The sequence below is a fragment of the Lynx canadensis genome, chromosome B4, assembly GCF_007474595.2.
Source record: "Lynx canadensis isolate LIC74 chromosome B4, mLynCan4.pri.v2, whole genome shotgun sequence".
NCBI classification, from domain to species: domain Eukaryota; kingdom Metazoa; phylum Chordata; class Mammalia; order Carnivora; family Felidae; genus Lynx; species Lynx canadensis.
Window position 1 is genome coordinate 89,582,856 of NC_044309.1, and position 20,000 is coordinate 89,602,855.

At 42.5% G+C, this 20,000-nt stretch overlaps 2 protein-coding genes across 5 annotated transcripts in view; one reads left to right on the forward strand and one right to left on the reverse strand.

Moving 5' to 3' along the window:
- Nucleotides 1-1,810, reverse strand: part of GNS (glucosamine (N-acetyl)-6-sulfatase) — a 56,540-nt gene extending 54,730 nt beyond the window's left edge. The window contains exon 1 of the mRNA XM_030323136.2: nucleotides 1,421-1,810. Coding sequence (XP_030178996.1) covers nucleotides 1,421-1,621 — 201 coding nt within the window. The 5' untranslated portion in view covers nucleotides 1,622-1,810. The remainder of the gene's footprint in view (nucleotides 1-1,420) is intronic.
- Nucleotides 1,811-2,897: 1,087 nt separating this feature from the next.
- Nucleotides 2,898-20,000, forward strand: part of TBC1D30 (TBC1 domain family member 30) — a 99,012-nt gene continuing 81,909 nt past the window's right edge. For 2 of the 4 annotated variants that reach the window (XM_032594005.1, XM_032594006.1), the window contains exons 1-2: nucleotides 14,908-14,996; nucleotides 19,365-19,529. In XM_032594005.1, coding sequence (XP_032449896.1) covers nucleotides 14,975-14,996; nucleotides 19,365-19,529 — 187 coding nt within the window. In that variant the 5' untranslated portion in view covers nucleotides 14,908-14,974. Of the gene's footprint in view, nucleotides 2,956-14,854; nucleotides 14,997-19,364; nucleotides 19,530-20,000 lie in introns of those variants that run through there. The other 2 variants (XM_030323131.1, XM_030323130.1) reach the window with 2 other exon arrangements.

Consider the following 20,000-nt stretch of genomic DNA (forward strand, 5'->3'; position numbering starts at 1 on the left):
TGACCTGACCCAAAATCAAGACTTGGGACGCTTAACCAACGGAGCCACCCAGGCGCCCCCTAGACAAAATACCTCAAGGGAATTTTGTGAGAAGGGTAAGAGCAGTGGTTGAAATGGAAACAACAAAGTAAATTCCAGGAGAGCATTTAAGTCAAGGCTCTTCAATGTCAATGTGGCTGAGTGGAAACCAAAAGGCAACGAGGCATACGTGGCAGGAAGAAGCATGGAGTCAAAATGCAAGCATCTTAAACATCAACTAGAAAAGAGTCTCATAGCTGTGGACACAGCCCCTGAGTAAGAAATAACATCTTAATCCATAACCCTTTAATATACATATAGATTGTATACTTTGCCCCATGTGCCACACCAACATTTTCTATTCTACTTTATTCCACAGGAAAGTAAAAATGCTGTTAGCTACTCACTAAACTGATTTCACAACTCACTCATGGGTTGCAGTCAGCTGCAGGACAGTGAGGTAGGGAATTCCCACACAGTGTAAATTAGAAACCTCTTGCCTGAAGTGTTTTCATAGTCTCAACATTAAGCTGAAAGCAACAAGAGAACTGAAAGGAAGAAAAAAATAAAGCAGACCTTAAAAAAAAAAAAAAGCCATACCCAGGATCAGAGCACTGAGGGTTTCAACTACTTAAGCGCCTTGGGAAAGCCACTCTCTGGGGCCTCCATGACTAGGGGGCTGGCTGAGTGCTCCTGAAGGTCGTAAATTCCCGATCTCTAAGATACAGAAGCAAAATGAACTCCGGGCAAGAACGAAGTCTCATGACAAAACATTTAAAATGGAACACGGACAGCAGTAGCCAATGCAGCAGCCAGGTGTTCAATCAGGCTAATTGAATTTTCTTGATTGTTGCGAGGCAAAAAGGCTCCCTGAGTAGTTGACAACCTACCTACCGGATTAGTTCATCTCGGCATTGATTTTACAAATAAATATCAGGCACAGACATTGTACACAGGGACAAATTCAGAGGTGGCTTAGGTCCTTCACAGAGAGGGCTGGACTTGACCTCTGATCCTTCAAACCAAAAGAAGAGCAATAAAAGTTTGCGTGCTTTTAGCCAGCACCTGCTCCTCGGTGGCTCAGCCCATCCCTAACTGGCGTCCACATGTTCATTTTGAGCTGTAAACGCGAGCTCCGCAGCACTAAGGTCCAGACTAGAAGCTCCGTGTGGTGCGTGCAGGTGTCTACTCAAACAGACGCGAGCCAGAGACGCGGGAGAAAGAGGAAATAGAGTCCTGCAGCCCCTGAACTTCCGTAAGGGGTCCGGCGTGGCAAAAGCGAACCTCTCCCGGGGGGAAAAGCTGCCAGCTGAGGGAATTGGGGTGGGGACGGCGAAAGAGGGCAAGGAAACTGGGGGTCAGCCCGGGAGATGGAGGGGCGGGGCAGAAATAGAAGAGTTACCATGCCGCCGAGCACTTCGTCCTGGTCGTCGGTGAGGAGCAGCACCACATTGGGCCTCCGAGAACCCGCCGCCACCCCAGAGACCCCCAGGCAGCTGCCCAGCAGCAGCAGCAGCAGCAGCAGCAGCGCTGGGCTGCAGGAAGGCAGGTGACGGGGGTTGTCCCGCCGGGGCCCAGTTGGGGCCAGAGGCAGGAGCCACATGGCGGACACGGCGCCGGGGCGGCCCCGGGACCGAGTGGAGGGAGGCGCAGGTGTCTGAAAGGCAAGAAGAGAAGGACCTGCAGAAAGAAAGGGATTGCACGGGAAAGGCCCCGGGGCTGGGGTCAGGCGTTTTCTCCCCTAGCACGATCACGTGAGCCGAGGACTGGAGGCGGAGCACACCGAGCAATCACGTGAAGAGCGATAGGGTAGGACTGCGGGCGGAAGGGGAGGGAGGACGGACCACCCGGCCGGAAACCGGAAGTGGGCGAAAAAAAGGTCCGAGAGCCGGACCTGGACTTGCTTCATTCTCAGGCTGGGGTTGGGTTCTCGGGGGACGTGAAGCTTGATGGTTGGTGTAAGCTTTAAAATGGAGAGAAGATAAGATGGAATGGAGGAGAGAATCAGCTCACAGTAAGCGATTAAGAGAAGGGAGAAATGTACCTACCGCATAGTAAGATCAGCTGGTGGGCGAGGTCGGCTCTGTCATATTTAATCTCCGAGTCCACAGACACTCACTGATGGCCTTATAGTTAATCATTTCTAATTTTCTCTACCACCCACCTACTAAATTTGGAGCTGGATACCAGATTAGCATTCTTAATTTCAAGCCTCGGCTGATAACATGATTTCAAACAAGCAAACGATTTAGAGATATCCTGACAGCCTAATGTTCGTTGGTGAATTTTTTTAATATTTACCCTAATAGTCTTCGGTGAATTTTTGAAAGCCGTCTTAGAGGTTGTTGGAGGATATGCATATTGAACAAAAACAAAACCCCTGGAACAGTCACCCAACCACATTAAGTAATGTTTGGGGGAACAAATTCCATGAAACTAGGACTATAAATATTTCTGTGGTAGCTCTAGAACAGCTTTATCTCAACTCTCTGTTGAAGTCTATAAAAACAGAATTATCCCTGGCAGGGTGAAGGGTCAAGGCTTATTTCCAATTCAGAACAATAACTAGTACCTCCTGGCTCCTAAAAAAGTGTATTTTCTCTAAGTACTATCCTATTGTAAGTAAAAATAATTGTGGAAATACATCGAAATGTCACATGTACAACTATAAGATTTATGCAAAAGGAAGTGTTGCCTTTTTTTTTTTTTAAATAGATTTACAGAAGGCAAGAGAATCTTTGCAAAGTGAAGTAAAGTTCGACTGCAAGAAAAATTATGCTGGGAATCTGGTCAGAGTAGTTCCCAGATGGCCATGGTACTGGGTAACAGCCTCAAGCTGGGCTCATTTTGCAAGCTGGTGGAATAACTCCTAGGAAATCAAAGACTTCCAGGAAGACTTCTGGCACAAAAAAAGAACCTGCTTCCACGCCCCAAATTGTAAGATTATATCACTGTTCTTATTTCAAGGCTAGATTATAAAGTATGATGGTAGAGACTTTACAATTAGGTGCCAACTTTATTCCAAATGCTAGGCATCTGGAACTTGCAATCTAGTTGCAGAGAGATATACAATCTAATAATCACAGAAGTGTATTATTACAAATAAGGAGACATTTTGTGAAGGAAAAGTAAAAAGTGCAATGAGCATTTAAGGAGGTGGGGGGCTGACCGAATTTATGATAGGCTAAGGAAGTAAACTTTCAGTGTCCATGTGAAGTTTAAATAGGAGATGACTTGTTAATGGAATGGTTCGGTGGTAGAATGTCTCCTAGGCACAGTACAGTATGTGCAAAGGTCCTGAGGTGGTGCATTCAAAGAACTAAAAGATGCCAGTGTAGTTGGAGCAGAGGGAGAGAAGGAGAGGGAGAGGTAGACAGGACCCAGATCCTATGTTAAGGATTTTGGTCTTCATCTAAAGCTAATGGGAAATCACTGGAAGAATAGGGGAGAAGAAACATATGTGAATTTTATAAGATCCTTTATGCTGTGGCATGGTGTACAGATTAGAAGAGGACAAGAATGGATAAAGGTCAATTAGGTGGAGAGATGATGATAACAGGAACAAATCAGATTATGTGGGGCATGAAGCTTATATGTATACAAGTTGGCAAGGGTGGCTCCTTAAAAAGAATAATAGTTACAAATACAAAATTAGGTACAAAGTGAATATTTTTTTAGGCTAAGAAAGAAATACCAGTATTATCAATTTTTAATATTGGAAATTACAAATGCAAAATTTTAAAACAGTATTTTTTATTAAATTTTTTGATGTTTATTTATTTTTGAGAGAGAGAGAGACATGACACTCAGAATCTGAAGCAGGCTCCAGGCTCTAAGCTGTCCGCACAGAGCCCGATGCAGGGCTCACACTCACAATAAAAAATGTTTTTATTAGTGAACTACCAGATACATCTCTCCATGTTTTTTTCCCCTACATTTTATGGCTATGTACCCTTCAATCATCTTTTATATGACAGTGACTTTGTAATATTCTATAGAGAGAATAGGAAGATAATTTAGTCTTTTCTCTGGTATAGTTGATCAGTATTTGATTTTTATTACTGATAGTTCAGAAGAATTTTTTTTTCATCCTCGCAGTTCATTGTTGGTTATACACATACACGCTCACACACACTTATTGTAATCATGTATTACGAGTTTATGTTGTCTTCATTTATGTCAACTTGAGGTCAAATCAGAAATTTAAATATTTTTAATGAGCTTATATGATTTTCTTCACAAATTGATCATCAAAAAAGTTCATGGGCCTGTTTATTACTTTCATTTGCAATTTATCTCTTCATTTTAGACAATTACTGTCTTTGTTATCTGAAAAAAATGATTACTATTTACTTCTCAATGTCAAGATCATTTCTTTTGATTTTCTCACTCATCTTTACCACTTTAATTTCATATTTATTAATTTTTTACCCTCAATTTTATATCAGTACTTTAGTAAAATAAATTTACGAATGACCTGAGAAGGTGCCCACTATATACATCCACATCAGGAGTTTGTAATTTATCACATCTTTAATTGAAATGTTCCAAAGTGTCTTTCTAAATTGTAGTTAAAAATGTTATATTTGGGTTTTTATCAACTATTGAATAAGTTCTTACATCTCATTTGTGTTTTGGTTTGTCTTTTGAGTCATTGAAAATATATTTTAGAGTCCTTAAATTTTCTTTGAGCCTGTGTTGCAAGGCTTGAACACTTTTATAATGGGCAGACCATTTCATTATAGTTAGATGCTTTAAGGAAAAATCCAACTTGGCATATATGTTTAAAAGATCAAGAAAAAAAGATTCCATATAGTAGTCGAACCTGAAAATAAGATACACAACAGTCTCAGATTCTTGAAGTAGTTAACCTCAGATGCTTTGAGGGCAGCCTTGCCTCTAACAAAATCAAGGTAATGATTTGTGCATGGCTCATGTGCTGCAGTGGTTTTTAAAGAGCACGCAGCCCTTTGTTCTAATCATCATAATAGCTGTGCTGACATGTGACTGTAAATGCCCAACTGCAGGTTGAAATGGCTCAAATCGTTTTTCACCTTGTTGAATAAAGTCAGATAAATGTTTTCGGTTGGGTGAAAAAGTTAAAAATTGCTAATAGCAGTTCCTATTAGGGGAGTAATCCACAATAATTGACAACTGATCAGTTTGTCACATCCAGAATAGAATGTATAATGTTATTATTTGGTGTCTGGTTATATATTTGACTTACCACTCTTTAAGACATTTCCCCATCATTTAAATTAATTTGTCATAAATTGTCTTGGTAAAATAAGTCACTTTTTATTTACTTTTTAATGTTTATTTTTGAAAGAGAGAGAGATGCACAGAATGTGAGCGGGGGGAGGAAGAGAGAGAGAGAGGAGACAGAATCCGAAGCTGTCTGAGCTGTCAGCACGGAGCCCGATGCGGGGCTTGAACTCACAGACCGTGAAATCATGACCTGAGCTGAAGTCAGACGCTTAACCGACTGAGCCACCAAGGTGCCCCAATAAGTCACTTTTTAAAATGTTATCATTTTTTCCTAGACCTTAAGCAAAAATGGATTAAACCCAGCTACTATTTGAAAAGTTCCCATGAAACTTCCCATTATGACAACACTTCTTTTTATCATGACCTTTGAAGTAAAAATATCTTTCACTTACATATTTGACAACCTTAAGATCTCCATCTCGGACCGTGATGGACTGGACTAACCTTCTTGCTATAAACAACCAGAAAACAGGACAAAATGTATATTTTTGCACAACAGGCAGTGCAGGACTCTGATCCCTGTGTGAAAAGGAATCAATTGACCGCTTTCAACTTGGAGGCACATTCTGAACCCGGGAGCCAGAGAGAGCGTTCCATGTAGAAAGAAGATGAGTTGAGGGGACAGAGATGAAGTTTGGGGGAGGATGAGGTACTTGGAAGTTGTGGGGCAGAGTTCCAAAGAGAAGGAAAAGCTCCATCAATCTGCACAGATATCCTTTTGAGGTTTTGTTGAATACTAAGATGTGAATGTGTAGGGTGGAAGGCATCATAAGATAAGGCAACAAATAACCAAAAACATGTAAGAATTCTCAGTGGAAATATCTGAGATGCAACTAGCCAGAAGAGTCTTCCTTGATCACTGGGGATATTCAGTAGAGAACGCAAAAATGTCATACCTTAGTAGTGGGGCTAAATTACCATGAGTGAAAAGTATTGTACACCTGCAATGACAAAGTTTAAATACAAGTCTCAAGATGTGAAGCTGATCTGCAAGAACCTTAACCTGCCTGCTAGAAGAAGGACACACACACTTGAAAAGAAAACTGCAAAATCCAGATACTCAACAATATGAAATTCATAATGTCCTGCATCCAGTAATAAAAAAAAAAAAATTACTACACAGAATCCCAAATAGGAAAATGTGACTGATAATCAGGGAAAAATCAGTCAACGGAAACATAATAAATGACACAGATGAAGTAATGAACAGGTCCGGGATTTTAAAACCCCTCTTATAACGATATGTCATAGTCGAAACAGATCTAGACCGTCTGGGCACCCTGCAGAATATCATATCTGTCCGCTGCACCCATGACATACTGATCAGGCAAGGTGAACAAGAGGCAGCTAACAAGCTGCAATCTTTGATATGACGCATGTGCTCTCGGGAGTGGGTGACGGACCCTATGAAAATTCAGGGACTTGTCCCTTCAGTAAAGGATTGTAGGGGTCCAGGGGTGTATCCGGGTCATGGTCTCCGAGGCAAAAACAAATTGCTGCATCTTGCTTTTGTTATTACAAAGAAGGAAGCCAGTGCTCATTCTACCTTTTTGTATTCTGTATGCAACCTATTCTACCTATGCATACTGCCTCAGCTGTATACTGAGTGACGTGGAAGGAAGGCTGCCAGCTTTGAGTGGGGCCTGGAGCAGAAAAGCAGGCTACAGCAGACAGGGCTGGCTATGTTGTAATCTGTGGGGCCCAGGGTGAAGTAATGCAGAAAAAAAGTGCCACGAAATGTACTAAAGTATAAAGCCTTTCATTTTAAAAATACTGTATTACTGGGGCACCTGGGTGGCTCAGTTAGTGAAGTGCCTGACTCTTGATTTCAGTTCAGGTCATGATCTCATGGTTCGTGGGTTTGAGCCCCACGTTGGGCTCCCCATTGACAGCAAGAGGCCTCCTTGGGACTCTCTCTGTCTCTCTGTCTCGCTCTCTCTGCCTCTCTCCTGCTCACATGAGCACATGTTCTCTCTCTCTCTTAAATAAACTTTATAAAAAAAATCTTGTATTTACTAACAAGATGCAGTGGGGGTTCTAGTGATACTTGAGTAACACCATAATCTTACAAACTGCAATTAATATTTTTGGCATTATAATTTATATATCCTATAAATAACATTTTATTAACCTGATACCTTGACTGCTAATATGATTTTTCTGGCTTGCTTTCCTGCAAATTCATTTCTTAGGCCATCAAAATGTATACTTTTAGTAACTTCATTTTCATTTGATACAATTGAAAGCAATGTCATTTGCTCTTAGCAAATGCATGATTGCAAATAATTGTTAATAATTTTTAATTTTAAGGAGGCTCTTTCTTCCAACATAACTATTACTGAAGCTATTAATGGTATTTTATAGGCTGCATAACAAAGGGATAAATTATTGATAGATTATTTCAAAATAGAAAGTTTGTCATGTGAAACTGACAATTCTTGTGGACTAATTTTTCTAAAAACATTTAAATCTTATAGATCAGTTTTATTTAGATATTAATTTAATTGTAAACGTAAGCCAAAAATTATTGTAATTTTGCAATTGTAAAATTGTTACTGGTATAATAGTTACACTGTAATGTTTCCTTTGACATTTCCTATAACTTGTGGAAGGTGTACAAGAAACCTCCAGCAGCTTCAAACTTTAAAATATTTTTTAACGTTTTATTATATATTTTTTGAGAGATAGAGCACGAGCAGGGGATGGGCAGAGAGAGAGGGAGACAAAGAATCAGAAGTAGGCTCCAGGCTCCAGGCTGTCAGCACAGAGCCTGATGTGGGGCTAGAACCCATGAACCATGAGATTATGACCTGAGCTGAAGTTAGATGCTCAACCGACTGAGCCAACCAGGTGCCCCAGCTTCAAACTTTTATATACAGCAATTCAAGGTGCCTGTCTATTCATTCTATCACAGCATCTTCAATTATAAGGCAAAATTACTTTTAAATTCTTTTCATTATTAATAATTGGTTCATCTGGACTTTCACACGAAAATGGTGTTATTTTCTATTTGTAAGCTTGTGGATATTTGTTTTGCCATGTTGCAGAAGTTTTCTAAACTCTGAAGAATTCTAAACTCTTAACTCTAATAATTCAATGAATTCTCTGATTTGTTTTATTACGATGTTCACATGTGTGCTTTTATTTCATAATAATTTACTGGCAAAATGTATTGCCTGAAAGCAAGCAGTTCCCATCCTAGCTCTCAAATATTTGTGCAAATACCACAAAGATGGGATCTGGGGAGCAGATGGGGATCCCCACAACAGGTCCCAGCCTTGGCCTTGTGTAGAGCCTCTTTCCCTTCCTGCTGCTGTTGCTACCACTGCTGCTTCTCCACTGTTCTCTCTGCTGTTGCTGCCTCCAGTTTGGGCTCTGGTCTTTTTCTGACCCCTCTGGGGCCTGAGACTCCCTGGACCGCCCTGAGGCATTCCCTGTGACAATTGCTTTGTGCCTGGCTGCTGCTTGTGGCATTCTTTGTCCTGGTTTATCTCTTCTGCTTATGCATGTCCCATTGCACTTTATTTTCAAAACACAAGTTCAAAGATAAAATTGTTAGTAATTTCAAGGTGGTGACCACAAAGCATCAGGCCAGGTGTGGGTACCTTCTCAGAATGATGCTCTGTGCAGCTACAGGGTTCACATCTTAAAGTCTGTCCTGGTGGCAGATCCGGCCCGTGACGCATGTAAGCCTTCTGCTTGGGCCATACACTCTGGCAGACCATATGGTATTCCGGGTGCAGGGATGAGAAAAGGTGCAATGTGGAACAAGCCCCAGTGGGAAAATGTTATCTGCAGCAGGATTACGCATCTTTTGAAAAATAACTCCCGGTGTACTGAGCCCTGATAGAGATGGAACTCTTGGCCATGAGACACCAAATGACCATGCGTCCTGTACTGCCCACCATGAGTGGGGTCCTCTTGGATCTACCAAGTTGAAGTTGGTTAGGATCAGCAGTAATTTCACATAAGATGAAATATTACCTCTGGAACCAAGCATGAGCAAGACTAGACGGAATAAACAAGTGCATGAGTAGGTAGCCCAGACTCTCAGATCGCTCAGCAGGGTTACTGGAGTACCCCTCTCTCAGCTCAGACCTCAGGTACTGTATGACCAGCCAAAGGAGGAGGAGAAAGCCAGAGCCTGGTTTATGGATAGAACAGCTTGGTACATTCATGCAAGGTGGAAATGGATGATGAGTTGCAGCCTCACTTGGGGCTGGCCTTGAACGACAGTGGTAAGAGAAGACCATCCTAAACGGGCACAGCTTTGGTGCACCTGACCATCCAGGTTGTGTGGCAAGGGAAGTGGTCTGACGTTAGAATAGTATATGCATTCATTGGTAGTGGTGAAAGGCCTTGGCTGGTCCCGTCGTGGTTATGGAAGGAAAATGACTGGAAGATTGTAGATAGGGAGGTCTGAGGTAGAGGCAAAAGCCTGGACATCCAGGAACAGGCACAAAGTGTGATGATCTTTGTGTGACATGTTTATGCCCACCAGAAAGCACTTGCTATGGAAGAGGCACTAAACAACGAATTATACAAAATAGCTTGGTCATTTTAGGTTAACCACCCTTTGTCAGTGGCCACCTAAACGCTGGCACGGTAGGCACCTCACGCTCAAAGAATGTCACGTGATTACAGGTGGGCTAGCAGAAGTTTGGCTCCCAGCTGATACGCATTGAGCAATCACAGTTTTTTACTATTACAAAGAAAAAGTTATGTTCTGTCACTTGGAAATCTAGTGTACCAATCATTAATTAAACAGTAAGATTAGATCTCCAAAGTTCCTCTTAACACGAAATTTCATGACTTAAATGTCATTCATAATTAATAGCCCTTATTTTTAAATGTTTATTTCTGAGAGAGAGGGCGTGTGCACGCAGGGGAGGTGCAGGGAGAAGGGGACAGAGGATCTGAAGTGGGCTCTGTGCTGACAGCAGAGAGGCCAACACGGGGCTTGAACCCTTGAACCGTGAGATCATGACTTGAGCCGAACCAACGAAGTCTGACTTAACCAACTGAGCCACTCAGGCTCCCCTAATAGCTCTTGTTTATTGACTAACTACTATGTATCACTATGTATTTCCTAAGGTCTATCTAAGGCTTGATGGTTTTTAAAACTAATAAAATCCCTTTTTAACCTGGCATCCCAGCTTTTTGGATTGAAAAATATGAGTCTTCCGCATGTCTAGTTACTAAACTGAAAACGGAGATTATTGTAGTCCAAGCATATAAATAAATTGTAATCAGCAAAAATAAAGAGCAAAAATGAGCTTCCATGAGCAGAAGCTAGAACCAAGCCATGACTTTTTGAATTTCTCTTATGCCTGGGAATGAGAAATCTCTGAAGGATTAGAGTAAAAGATTCAATGCTAGATATTAGAAATCAGCCATTCCGAGCATGATCAAAGCTTTCATCAGAGCAATTCATTATTTATGTGTGTGTCTTAACATGCTGAAAAAATTATCGAATTATCAAAAATGTTGAGAGTCTTGTTAAGGTAGTTTTTTTTTAGTTACCTTTAATGTTTATTCATTTTTGGTGTAGAGGGACAGAGTGCAAACAGAGGAGAGGCAGAGAGAGGGAGACACAGAATCCAAAGCACACTCCAGGCTCTGAGTTGTCAGCACAAAGCCCTACTCGGGCTCAAACCCACAAACCATGAGATCATGACCTGAGCTGAAGTCGGACTCTTAACTGAGTGAGCCACCCAGGAGCCTCTTGTTAGGGTAGTTGTTTGTTTTTTTTTTTTTTTTAACGTTTATTTATTTTTGAGACAGAGAGAGACAGAGCATGAGCGGGGGAGGGTCAGAGAGAGGGAGACACAGAATCTGAAGCAGGCTCCAGGCGCTGAGCTGTCAGCACAGAGCCTGACGCAGGGCTTGAACTCACGGACCGTGAGATCATGACCTGAGCTGAAGTTGGCCGCTTAACCGACTGAGCCACCCAGGCGCCCCTTGTTAGGGTAATTTTAAGTGACAGGTATCAGAAGGTTATTGGCAAGACCCCAGTGCCTGTTTGGAAATTTTAAACGTTCACAGCCTGTAGTTTGCACACTAGATTTACGTAAATTGTATTCTATAAATAGTAGTAAATTGTACTCAATATAGGTGCTTCTTAGATCCTCGTAAATATAATGTATCACTAGACCTAATATCTGGCATAAAGTAGTTAGTATAATTATTTAAATATTGAAACTAAGTTTCCAAATAAGTTAAAATACTGATTATCAGTAGCATAATTAACCATAGTAAACTTAATTTTAGCTATTACCTTTAGTCATGATCAGTTTGAAATCATATTCTGTGAGACCAATAGTTCTCTCTTACCTCCAATTAGAAGGCTTCAGAGCTTCAGGGAACTCACCTAGGGACTTCCAGTCACCAGGCAGCAGTAATATAAGGTCCAAAAATGGGCTGCTCTATGCTAACACCACTTCTAAGATTCTTTTTAATGAGACTCTCTTTTCTTAGGAAAGCAGGTAATTTGTTGGTCTTTTGTCTAGTTTGATGAGCATACATCCATGAACAAAATTAGACAAAAATTCCTGCCTTCAGGAGCTTACATTTTCCTGGCAGAAGACAGATGACAAAATAAATCATTAGGTGATATGGTAAGTCGGAAGATGGAGCATATTATGGAAAAAAGAGAACAAGGAGGGGGAATAAGGGAATGGTGGAGGGTGGGGAGCCACAGTTTCAAATAGAGTGGTTAGACCCACTGAGAAGATGATGTTTAAGCAGAGACTTGACCTTGGTGAGGTAAGAGTACTGTGGGTATCTGGGGGAATGATCATTCTAACAAGTGCAAGGGACTTGAATCTATTTTCCTTGTTAGCTTTTATTTTGCCAATTTCCTCTCCTAGTGTGGTTTGGTACTGACGGGAAATGAGAAATAATTTTGAAGTTCTGAATAATTGAGAAATGTTGACTGTCAATGACCTATTGTGTTTACTGGTTCCTTTCCCCATCTCCTTCAAGCTCACTTTGAGTTTCTTCATCCGTAAGTCCTGATAGAGATACCTAACATGAGGTTCTGAAGACTGGTAACCACATTTCTTACTAGATGGAGATAGAGAAAGGGTTGGGGAGTCAAATAAGAAAAGAGATCCAATTTCATTGTTTCCCTTTACTGAAAGTCCTGCGTGTTGCAAACTTTGGCATATGAAAGAAGCTCCCAGCTAAGCGTCTCACTCTTGATTTTGGCTCAGAGGGTCATGATCTCACTGTTGGTGAGATTGAGCCCTTCGTCAGGCTCTGTGATGACAACTTGAAACCTGCTTGGGATTCTCTCTCTCTCTCTCTCTCTCTCTCTCTCTCTGCCCCTCCTCTGCTCACTCTGTCTCTCTCTCAAAAGTAAATAAACATTGGTTGATGGGGGAGGGGAGGGTGGGTGATGGGTATTGAGGAGGGCACCTTTTGGGATGAGCACTGGGTGTTGTATGGAAACCAATTTGACAATAAATTCCATATATTGAAAAAAAGTAAACATTAAAAACAAAATTTAAAAAAAAGCTCAAAAGACTAAACAACAAAGTAATAAATAATTTCATTTTTCTATTTAATACATTTTAAAATTCAATGGGCATAGTAGTAAATACAGTTGTAAAACCACAACATGATGTTTCTAGTCTTTTTAAAAATTCTGGATACCTAAGGAGAAAAGTCGTTAAAAGTTTGCTTTTCTTACAGTAACTCCAAATTTCAAAAAGGGCCCTATTGCCCTCACTCTGTGTTTACAAGCATTGTGGTGGTGGTGACCAGAGGCTTCAGGTTTCTACCTGTAGGGTCAGACTCTATTATGAAAGTGCCATGAAAAGTAAAACGTGTGCTGAACAAACATGAAGCCCCACCATTGTTCACTAGGTGCATTGTGGCTGCTTTTAGAAATACGGCAAATATTTAATAGCACTAGGGCTTACACAAATACATGTTCATCCATAATGAAAATCCATAATGGAATATGTATTTATTCATAATGAAAGCCAGACACTTTAAGCATTAAGGGAAGTTCACTTTATTCTTTGTGAATGGGCAGTTATTTAGTCCCTCTGTGCCTCAGCTCCTCACCTGAAAAGTGAGGATATATATAGCACTTACCTTTTAAACTCTGTATGGTGAGGGATATTAGTTCATTAGACTTATCCTTGTGGTCATTCTGAAATATACTCAAATATCAAAGCCATATGTTGGACACCTGAAACTAACTTAATTTTAAGTCAATTATACCTCAAAAAAAAGTCCCACAATATTTACCTGCTTTATAGGGTTAAAGTGAGAATTAAATGGGATAGTTCGTGCAAAGAACTAAGAACGGCATTTGGCACACAAAAAGCCGTCAAAAACGTTGAGAATTACTACTAAATTAACAAAAATACATGCCGTGGAGGGGCATCTCAGGGTTCTTCCACTGAGGTCTAATGTAAAGATACATCTCTCAGAATATCACCGTCAGCTTTTGATTTCACTGTCAGAATCAGCCATGTCAATTTATTGGTGCGGTCATCTCACGGACATTTATTAAAGCCCTCATTCTCTGTTAGGTTTTGTGCCTGGGAATTAGTTGATCTTAATCTAGCACTTGATTTTTCACTGAAGGATGAAAGTTCCCAGCGTTATTAAATCTCCAGCATAAGCCAAGTCTTCAGAAAGGTTATTGTCAGAAACTAAGAGCGCCTTGAAAGGCGCCCGGATCAGGTGGGACGGTGGGAAGGGCTGGGCACTGTGCCTTGAATACGCGAAGAAGGGAGCTCCTGGCCTCGGCCTATTGACTGGAGTCGAGAACTCTCCCCCGCAGGATTTCTAGCAGGTGGCTGACTAGGAGGCAAGAATTGCCCCCTTTTTGAGTTAAATCACGTGCTTAAAAGTAAAGGTGGGGGCTGCCAGAAGGCCCTTCCCCCTCCGGCTGAAGGCTTCATCCTGATGCGTTCTGGCCACATCCTCCTAGACGCGGATCAGATAGCGTTCCCAGGGGAAGTGGGGCCTCACCTGCTGCAGGTGTCCCCAGGTGGTTCAGAGGCGTGGCCGTATGCCCCCCAGCCCCCCGCCCCGCTCCTCCCGGTTCCGAGCTGCGGAGCGGCGGCTCGCGTGCCCGCCGAGGGGAGGTCAGGCGCTTCGGGGATCTGGGGCCCGCTGGCGCGGCGCCCGGCCCAGGGCACCCCCGGCGGCCGTGAGGCCGCGCCTCCTCCCGGAACTGGCCGGCGCGGCCGGGCGGGAGGAGAGGCGGGAGCCGGGCTTTCGCGCACCGCGGGCCATGGAGGTCCTTCCCACGGGCGGGGGCCGGACGGGGCGCCCCGAGCCCGAGGCAGGGCGGGAGGACGCGGCGGAGGAAGCGGTCACCGGTGCGCCCCTGTCTGTGTGCCTGCGCGGGGCGCCCCCGGCGGAGCAGCCTCGAGGCTCCCGGGACTCCTGGGAGGCCGAGGAGGACCCGGAGCCCGGCGAGCCGCTGGGCGGCAGGACGAGCCGCACGGCGTCCCTGGTGAGCGGCCTGCTCACCGAACTGTACAGCTGCACTGAGGAGGAGGAGGCGGCGGGCGGGAGCCGGGGGGCCGGGGGTCGCCCACGGCGCCGCGACAGCCTCGACAGCTCCACGGAGGCCTCCGGCTCCGACGTGTTCCTGGGCGGCCGCGGCGGCGACTCCCGGGTGCTGCAGGAGCTGCAGGAGCGGCCGAGCCAGCGGCACCAGATGCAGTACCTGCGGCAGAAAGGTGAGCGCCGGGGGCGGGGGCTTCGGGGACTGGCCGCAGGGCACCCCGTCGCGTCCGCCGGCCCTCCCGCGCTCACCTGGGCACCCCTGGCTGAGCCGCGCGGCGCTCCGATATCACGGTTGGGGCGGCTCCTTTGACCTGCGGCTAGTGGCCGCGATGTCACTGGTTCGTGGCTAAACTCAGTTCTTATTGTGCCCCCGCCCTCATCCCTCTCGAGCTGCTCAGTGGAACCTCAGTTGTTGGGGGTGGTAGCGGCGGGTCTCCGCTCCTCTGCGCGCACCGTGTTTGCAGGAGCCCCGAAGGGAGAGGCAGCCCACCTTCTAATTGCACCTGAACAGCTCTTTCGACTGTTGGGAGTTTCTGGTACGCGTAGCACAAGTTGACTAGGGGGCGCCGAGGGAAGACCGGCGACTCCTGAGCCTGATTTTTTTTTTTTTTTTTTTTTTTAATTTCTCCTAATCCGCCCTCCCTGGCCACACCACTAGGATAGTGTTTAACTAGTGAGGCAGAATAATTCGATAATGCAGTTTCTAAGCAGAGCGGATGAATTCCATTTCTGCCAGCCAGTCTGATTTCAGGAAGCTCACTCGGCGACGGATTAGTGGAGGGCCCTACGCTGTTGGCTTTAGCACAGGGTTTGACTGCTGGTACCTTCGATTTGAAAATGGACGTGGCTTTTGGGGAGTGGGGGGGGGGGAGAGGCTAATTTGGTGTTTCTTTTGTTATCAGACCCTGATGCTCACGTCCTGAGGTTCCCCCCCCCCCAACTTAACTGTTCATAATAGCTTGCCTTTCAGGCACTAACAGTTATTACAGATGTCTTTTTCATAGATGTATCAAGACCTCAATTTATATAATAAAGTGAGGTGTGGAAAACAGATGCTAAGCCGCCATAACATACCTTGAATTAGTGTCCTTGTGCTAAATTACCAGGAGAGGAAGGAAGGAGAGAATACTATTGAATGGTCTCCTGTCTCCTAATTGTAAGTCTAGCTGGTGCCAGGGGGGAAAAATAATAACAGAAAAGGAATAAATCTGTCTGCTTTCTCGAATCTGTGTAAACAGCTTTCAACTTCCTCCTTTGGCTTCCTAGCAAAGGTTTTTTTTCTCAGCTGATTGTTACAAATGGCTTCTGCCTTCCTCCCCCTGCCTGGGACTTTGCCTGGAGTAGTGCCATTTAATTTTATGCAGTTTTTTGGCTGTTCTCGGAGTGTTTATGCCAGGAGTTCCGTGGGGGCAATAGGTCTTCCCGAATCCAACAAAATCAACTCTGAAGAATTATGATTTGCCTTTCTGTCTTTTACAAGGCCGTTCACTTTTCATTACTGAGCAAATTTGGGGGGTTGGCAATTTCCTCGTGGAAGAGGAAATTTGGCAAGCTAAAGTTTAAAGTTTAAAGACCTTTGCCTGTGGATTTCAAACCAGTGACCACTCTACTAATTCACAAGATCTCCAAGAGTCTGTTTTTCCCAGGTCTCAGCCTTATTGCATAGTTGCCTGCTAACCTTTTCTTTCCTTTGAATCGACTGTTAAGATGAACAAAAGTGCCATATTATAATAATCTTATATGCACCCACACGCACCCCCTTTATTGATGAGTATCATTAGAATATTAAGAATAAACAGATGGAAGCACGTGGAAACAGCTGTCTGCATAAATAATTTTACAGCTTATTAGACTACTCGATTTTGTTTCAAGATCAAAAAATGTCCCTCCTATCATAATGCTTTGTAGATAACCTCTTCACTCTATTAGGATTTTTGCTGTAGCACCTATTTAGGTATTTGGCATGCGTGGGTCCTTTATTTATGTGAAGCATCAGAATGGTTTCTCAGGAAATCTTGGCTCCCTTCTTGGTATTTTCATAAAGGAGGTGAACTTTGGAGTCAGAGTGCTTGAATCGATATCCTGCCACTGTTCATTACTCGCTGTGTGACCTTGGGCAAGCTATTTAACCTTTCTGTGTCTTATTTTCCTCACTTACAAATATGGATAATAATAACACCTACCTCCCAGAGAGGACTGTGGTGATAATTATGTAAGTTAATGTGTGTAAAATGCTCAACAAAGTTTAGATACTATTTTTATCAACATACACACTGGAATTTCTTAGAGAGGAAATTGTCCACTGCTTGTCAGTTGGTCTTTTCCTCATTTATTTAACACTTATTTATTTAACAGCAAAAGTGGCTGATGCTGTGGGGCATGCAAAGATAAAGGAGGCCTTATTATTCCTGTCTTCAGGATGCTTTATCAGCAGATATTGCTGTAGAAGACATTTCTAAACTCTGAAGATTTTTCCCATGTTGGATAATACACTTAGTTCAGAGCATCACAGAGCTGTGGATACCTTAAGAGTCACTGAAAATGACTCTTTGTTGGAAGGAAACTATAATGTAAAAAAAAACCAACTATAATGTAAATGCAAGATAATGCTATTCCTACCCTTTCTGTTTCTGGAAGGAAAAATTTTAAACATTCAAAGAAAGGCTCTTTGCTCTGTGGAAGGGATCTAGGGACGAAGAGCCCCCTGGTCTCCTCTTTTAGCTTGTTTCCATATTTAATTTTCCTTAGAACACGAATGTTATCATTTAACCTAAATGTGTTCTTACTTTTCCTTATGTGCCACCAAGTTTGAACTCAAGGTAAGAGAAATGGCCTTTGTTCTCTTCTGCAGAGTAACCCTTATTCTTATTTTAGTGCTATTTATATTGATGTTTATAAAGACTGTTCACATTTCTTTCTCAAAATAGTCTTGTATGCTAAACATAATTTGAGCCTGGGAGTACTACCTTGCCTAAGATCACAAAGATGGTTGGTTGGTCCAAAGGGAGTTCTTTTTATGGTCTAATACATTTTCCATGACGTGGCTAAACATGATTGCTGTTAAAGGTCCACCTTGTACTTCTGTTATACAGACCCCCCAAAGTTCTTTTTCTTTGACCTCTGGATTTTTTTTTTTAAGCTTTTGAATACTTCTTTTGTTCTCTTTTGATCCTCTCTAGTTTCTCAAAGTCCCTTTAAAAATGAATAGACCCAAATCCCACACAGGATCTCTAATGAGGGCCTAGCCAATTCCGAGTTGCATGGAAGCTTCTTGCCTGACTGGCAGATCACACTCCAGTGTGATTAGTAAGCTAATGATAATACCAAGTGTGACAAACGAAACTCCCAAATTGTAATGATTATTCATATAAAGATTGCTGATAGTTCCGATTCCCAAGTCTTTTTTCATTTGTGGAAAAACAGCTGTTGGGAATATTGATTTTATGAATGTAGAATTATCCTTAATTTATCTGCGTAAAGGAAATGTGTCTTCTATCATATTTGAAAAACTACTGAGTTTCTAAAGTGAAATATTGTATCTAACAATCAAGCTATTGGAAGACTGTATATTTAAAACCAAACCAATATTGCTATATTCATCTACATTAGAAAATGTGGTTATATTATTTACTTTTAACGGATCATTTACAAAGGTGAGTGCTTTTAAAAACGTTTGTTATCAGGGGGCGTCTGAGTGGCTCAGTTGGTTAAGCCTCCGACTTTTGGTTTCAGCCCCAGGCGTGATCTCAGTTTGGTGAGTTTGAGTCCCACCTCAGGCTCCATGCTGGCAGTGCGGACCTGCTTGGGATTCTCTGTCTCCCTCCCTCTCTCTGCCCCTCCCCAGCTCATGCTGTCTCTCTCTCGCCCAAAACAAATGAATAAACTTTAAAACAAAACCAAACGAAAACATTTGTTATCAAGGGCGCCTGGGTGACTCAGTTGGTTGAGTGTCCAGCTTCAGCTCAGGTCATGATCTCAAGGTTCGTGAGTTTGAAACTCGAGTTGTCGCTGCTGTCGGCGTGGAGCCCACTTCAGATCCTCTGTCCCCTTCTCTCTCTCTGCCCCTCCCCTCCCCCCACTCACACATTCTCTCTCAAAAATGAATAAACATTTATTTAAAAAAATTGTTATCAGCTGTTAGATTTACCATTGATGTAACAGATTCAAAAGGATTCTTTTCTTGTAAGCTTACCGTCTGAGCACTTTAATGATACAAAATATACATGCCAATTTTCAGGCAATGAAAGGTAAATCTGCAACCTGAGCTAAATGTGACAAGAGTCTTTGCTTACATGTTGCAAGTAGCCTCAAAGATAAAACTTATCTTACAGTAATTATCTCACGGCCAGGGCAGGAAATGTTTGAGTGATTTATTTGATCAGAATATCTCAGCTGAACACGTGCATGTAATCCTGGGTGAGAAGCCAGAATTACTTGGTTTAAATGGATGTTCTAGATATTCGTCCTATGATTGGTAAGTGTTACATGGGAATTTGTATTCTTCTCAGGGTATTTATTTTATTTTTCTTTTTCTTTGATAGACACTAATGAACTGAAGACAATCCTTCAAGAGCTAAAGTATAGAATTGGCGTACAATCTGCAAAGCTACTTCGGCAGCTGAAGCGAAAAGATAGGCTTCTGCATAAAGTACAGAGAAACTGCGATATCGTGACTGCGTGCCTGCAGGCTGTGTCACAGAAGCGGAGTAAGTGGTGGAGTGGGGGTTATCCCTTTGGCCACATGTGTCTGGAATGTTAGTGGAGCTGAGCCAATAGTCGTTGTGTTTTTGAATATATGGCAAAGTTTTAAATGGAAGCTTCTATCATCGAAACTGAGAGCTATGAACAACTCAGTTTCCTGGGATTTTTTGTTTTGTTTCTGTTTTGTTTTTGGTTTTTGTTTTGTAAAAATGTATAGTACGTGTCTGATGTTACAAACTTCATTTTATTATTCTAGACTTGAAGTCGTACTTCATTTTGACAATGGTTATTTTTACCTGATGCTAAATAATGACTAAAATATTTTTAGAACTGCATCAAATAGACACAGTCTAAAAGGCCTTTGTTCTCTTCTTCTCTGTCACTCTAATAAGTGAATCAAACATCGGCTTTAAAAAAGGACCCTTTTATAACAGGAACTTACACTTGCTTTGAAATTTAAAAAAGACGAAATATTT